General features: G+C 62.4%; 1 protein-coding gene across 1 annotated transcript in view; it reads right to left on the bottom strand.

Moving 5' to 3' along the window:
• Positions 1 to 2,358: 2,358 nt before the first annotated feature.
• The window catches only part of LOC108298665 (protein monoglycylase TTLL8-like), a 50,949-nt gene continuing 48,846 nt past the window's right edge, over positions 2,359 to 4,461 (bottom strand). The window contains 3 exon segments of the mRNA XM_037735863.1: positions 2,359 to 2,582; positions 2,585 to 2,810; positions 3,562 to 3,970. Of these exon segments, the coding sequence (XP_037591791.1) occupies positions 2,359 to 2,582; positions 2,585 to 2,810; positions 3,562 to 3,970 (859 nt within the window).

The raw sequence follows: 4,461 nt of genomic DNA, 5'->3' as shown, positions 1-4,461 counted from the left end.
GCCAGCCCAGCGGCACGAAGCGCTCGGGGGTCCCTCTGCAGCCCTGGGTAGAGACGGGTGCTGAGACCGCTGGCGTCGGCCCCGCATCCAGCCGCGCCTTCCTCCGCCCAACTGCCCCCGCCCCCCGGGTGCGCTGGGACCCTCCACCCCGACAGCGCCTTCCTCCACCTGTAGTCGCGCCCCGAGCCCTCCCCACCCACCACCGCTCATCCAGCCCCATGACGTCCCACACCTCTGAGACCTCTGGACGGCGTCCAAGACGCTGTGCCCACGCCCGGTGACCCTCACGCCAGGCCACAGACCCCTGAATCCTCGTCCACGTCCTCCCCCGCCCCAGCACTCCCGCCCCGACCGCACCCCTGGCCTCATCCCGGCGCCCGTGGGTCCCTCAGTCCACACCCACCAACATGCGATGCCCACGCCCCTCAAGGCCACTCCCCCAGGCAGGCCCCTCAGGGGCATCTCACCACCTGCCAGAGCAGCCCAGCGGAAAGTCCAGCCCCAGGTGGCTCCCAGCTCACTCCTGCATGGAGCCCACCTTCTTCCCCCAGCGTTCAGAAAACCAAGACCTCCACTCAAACGCCGGCCGGGCAGGCGTGGTGGCTCACGCCTGTAATCCCAGCACTTTGGGAGGCTGAGGCGAAGGGATCACCAGGTCACAAGTTTGAGACCAGCTTGGCCAGCATGGTGAAACCCCGTCTCTACTAAATATGCCAAAAATTAGCCGGGTGTAGTGGTAGGCGCTTGTAGTCCCAGCTACTCAGGAGTCTGAGGCAGGAGAATCGCTTGAATCCAGAGGCAGAGGTGGCAGTGAGCTGAGATCACATCATTGCACTCCAGCCTGGGCAATAAGAGCAAAACTACTTCTCAAATAAAAATTAAAAACGTGGGCAGGGGGTCGGGGTGGGGCATCGCGCCTCTGGGTGAAGGCTTTGTGTATGGGGAGGTCCCCTTCCTCACCCTGCCTAATGCCCCTCCACCTGGCCCCTCACCCCAGAGGGGGAGTCCAGCTCTGCCTCTCCCAGCCCTCCTCGAGGTGAGTCCTGCCTAGAAGGACCCAACCAGCCGGCGTATTTGGAGAAGAGCAGCTCCCACCCCGACTCCTCCTGCGCTGCTGTGCCTGGGCTCAGGTTCAGATGCCTGGTGCTGAGCTGAGCCAGACCAAGTGGGTGGTAGGCACAGGGCAGTGCCTGCAGATGAGGGCCAGCAGCTGGGGCAGCCCCCCAGAGTCCCAGGGCAGGTCAGTGGCTGTACAGGTCAGTAAGGAGGTGGGAGTGTCGAGGCTGAGAGTGTTTCTGTCCCCATGAGAGGCTGCAGCTGGTGCAGGCCATCTGGGCACACTGGCACCTTAGAGCTGCAGGAGGGACTTAGCCTCCTGTGGGACAGGCGGCATCTCGTGAGTGGAGTCCCAGCCCCTGAACCTCAGTGGGAATCAGGAGGTGGCAACACCTACGTGCTGTCCTCGTAAAGACCCCTCGTAAAGACCCCATCATGCCCTTGTAAAAAGCCTGCCGTGCCCTGGTAGAGACCCCGCCATGCCCTCGTAGAGACCCCGCCATGCCCTCGTAGAGACCCCACCATGCCCTCGTAGAGACCCCGCCGCGCCCTCCTAGAGACCCCGCCGAGCCCTCGTAGAGATCCCACCACGCCCTCGTAGAGACCCCATCAAGCCCTCATAGAGACCCCACCACGGCCTCCTAAAGACCCCATCACGCCCTCATAAAGACCCTCGAGTGGGAGAAAGAGGTGAAGCTGCCTGCTGGCCAGCCGCGTCCCAGCCCCACATCCTTCTCAGCTACTCCGAGGCCAAGAGCAGCCAGTGGCAGCCCCTTGATTCTGAAGGTTTAGCCAGGGCTCAGAAGAGCGCGATAGGAGCTGGGCGTGGTGGCTCCACCTGTAACCTCAGCCCCTCAGAGCCTTCGGAAAACCAGACGCGAAAGCTCAGTGGTCACTTTTGCCACCTCGCTCAGCCAAGGAGTTTGTGCTGTTCATGGCGTGGTTCAAGGCCTGAACACAAATCCTCCCGACCTGCACCACACCCCAGAGGTATTGAGAAAGGCATCACCCGCCAGGTTCTACAAAGTGGACCCCACTATCTACCTGGCCAGCATCCCACTCTGCCCCCCAGACACTCATGCGGGGCTGGAACAGGTGCCACATGCCTCAAACCCCCTCCCAAGCTCACACCCACACCTCCGTCAGGGGACACCCGGGCCCCAGCATCGAAACCTGCTCTGCGCCCTGTCCTGGAGGGCACAGCAGCTGCTGGTGAGGGAGGGTTGGGGATGGAGCAGGCGGCCCCCACGCCCCTGCGTTACCTGGGGCTCCGGGTGGCGGATGCAGGGTGCCCTCCTGTCTTCAGGCCCTGCAGCACAGGCGCCAGGGGTGCACATTAAACAGGTTTGGATCTGAGTATCTGGTAGGCTGGGCTTCAGGGTCACAGGTGTTCAGGGCCTGACTGTCCGCATGGTGGCAAAGGCAGGCAGGGAGCTCGGCCTTCCTGGCAGCCTTGTTGCGGGTGGGCTGTGCGGCTCTGCCGTTCTTGGCTGGCCTTTTTGGGGGTGCCAGCAAGGCCAGAGGGAGCCCTTCTCATCCTTCAGTCCCAGGTCTCACTGGAGAGCCGGTCATATGGGTCCCTGGGTGGGGTCCAGCATGGCGAGGGGGCACTGTGCCTTCAGCGGCTGTGCATCCCACAGCGAGGCTGAGGCCTTGAGGTTGCAGACGGGCAGCACCTGCCTTCTTACCCTCCTCATACCAATGCCCGCCACACAGAGGTCAGACCCACTGAATGGGGGCAGCTCAACTGCAGGCTGAGGGGAAGGCACAGGTTGGGGGTGCTGGGATGTGGCCGGGATGGTGGAGTCTGTGCAGGAGGGGTTGGGCAGGGATGTCCCATGCAGACCCTCAGGAGGCTCCCAGGCTCTGTAGAGCCTGCAGGGAGTCCAGACTTCCTGAGTCTTGAGGGGCAATCTAGAGGGCCCCACACCCAAGGACTGGGCTACCCTTTTCTCCAGTTTAGCCACAAAGAGGCCTCAAGAGATAGGTATCGGCCACACTTCCCAATGGCTCCAGCACGTCTCCAGGCACAGGCCTCACCCCCCAGGAAGGTCCCAAGGGGAGAAGGAGGCCCCCAAAAGATCCTCGGAGTGGAAGACACTGCAGGCCAAAGGGAAGGAGCAGCACAGTGGGCCTGGAGGCTGCCAGCATGGAGCCCCCATCTCCAACATCATTCAGGGCTAGGTGGGGCTGGGAAAGAGGGAGGAAAGCTGGACAGAGCCCTGAGCTGAGTAAGGAGGGCTGCCCCGCACACCCGGAAACCTGTAGCAGCCCCTTCCTCAGTGCCAATGAGGCACCGAGTCCCACGGGAGGGCAGGGCAGGCCTGGATCATGGAGAGGGAGTCATGGAGCGGGATCAGCATCCTCCATGGACCCTCTGGGGCTGGTGGCCTGCGGCTCCACCCTCGCTGAGTAATCAGGTGGCAAAGCGTCCACATGGGGGGCTGCCACCAAACTCCCCAGAGGATGGCACCCACCACCCTGGCAGGGGCGGGCAAGGCTCACCTGCCTCCACAGGAGATCGAAGTTGCCGATGTCACAGCTGCAGTCCACGGCCACCTTGATGGCATCCTCCTGCACCTTTGCGCACAGCTGGGCCGTGACGGGCGTGGACGGGTGCGTGGTGGGGCTGGAGTTGATCTCAATCAGCCAGGGCCTGAAGTCCCTCCCGAGCACAAAGTCGGCCCCATAGAGCTCAAAGCTGTTCTTATGAGGCTCCACATGATCCTGTGCCACCATCATGACCTTCGTGGACGGGTAGATGACACTGCCCCACGTGGCGCCGTGGCCCTGGCCCTGCAGGTACTCCTGGAAACTGGCACTGGTCCACATGTTGTGTGCTGGCAGCAGAGGGCTGCGGCCCGCGTCATTCTTCAGGTGCTTCTGGATGGCGTTGTTGCACAAGTGGATGGCGCTGTGTGGGGTGGGGGGCGGGGGTTGAGGGGCAGGTGCTCAGCCTCCAGCCCAGGAAGGCACCCAAGGCGGATCCTCCCAACCGTGCTGCGCCCACTCAGCTGGCTCTAGAGAATCTCATCCCAAGGACTCCCACACCTGCCAGAGGAACCCAGGCCAGCTGGGGGGACTCTCCTGGCTCCCCAGCTGACACAGCCCAGGACAACCAACCCTCAGTCCAGTGGGCAGATGCCATGGAATGCACTTGGGGGCAGGGCAGAAGCCCACCAGCCCAGGGCCCCCAACTAGGTGCTGCTGGCAAGTAAGAGCCTCCCTGCACCTCAGTTTCCCAATCTGCATGTGGCCAGAGGGATGCTGGTGACACAGGGTGAGAAACAGTCACCTACCTAAAATTGTCAGTAATTTAGCTATACTCTTGCCCTATTTCTAAACAGGATTTAAAACTACTAACATGGTTTAGGAGATTGCACTATGCTGTATGTATGTCAAAAG

Source organism: Cebus imitator, unplaced genomic scaffold, assembly GCF_001604975.1.
Source record: "Cebus imitator isolate Cc_AM_T3 unplaced genomic scaffold, Cebus_imitator-1.0 Scaffold1031, whole genome shotgun sequence".
In the NCBI taxonomy this organism is placed as follows: Eukaryota; Metazoa; Chordata; class Mammalia; order Primates; family Cebidae; genus Cebus; species Cebus imitator.
This window is presented reverse-complemented; position numbering and strand designations above follow the sequence as displayed.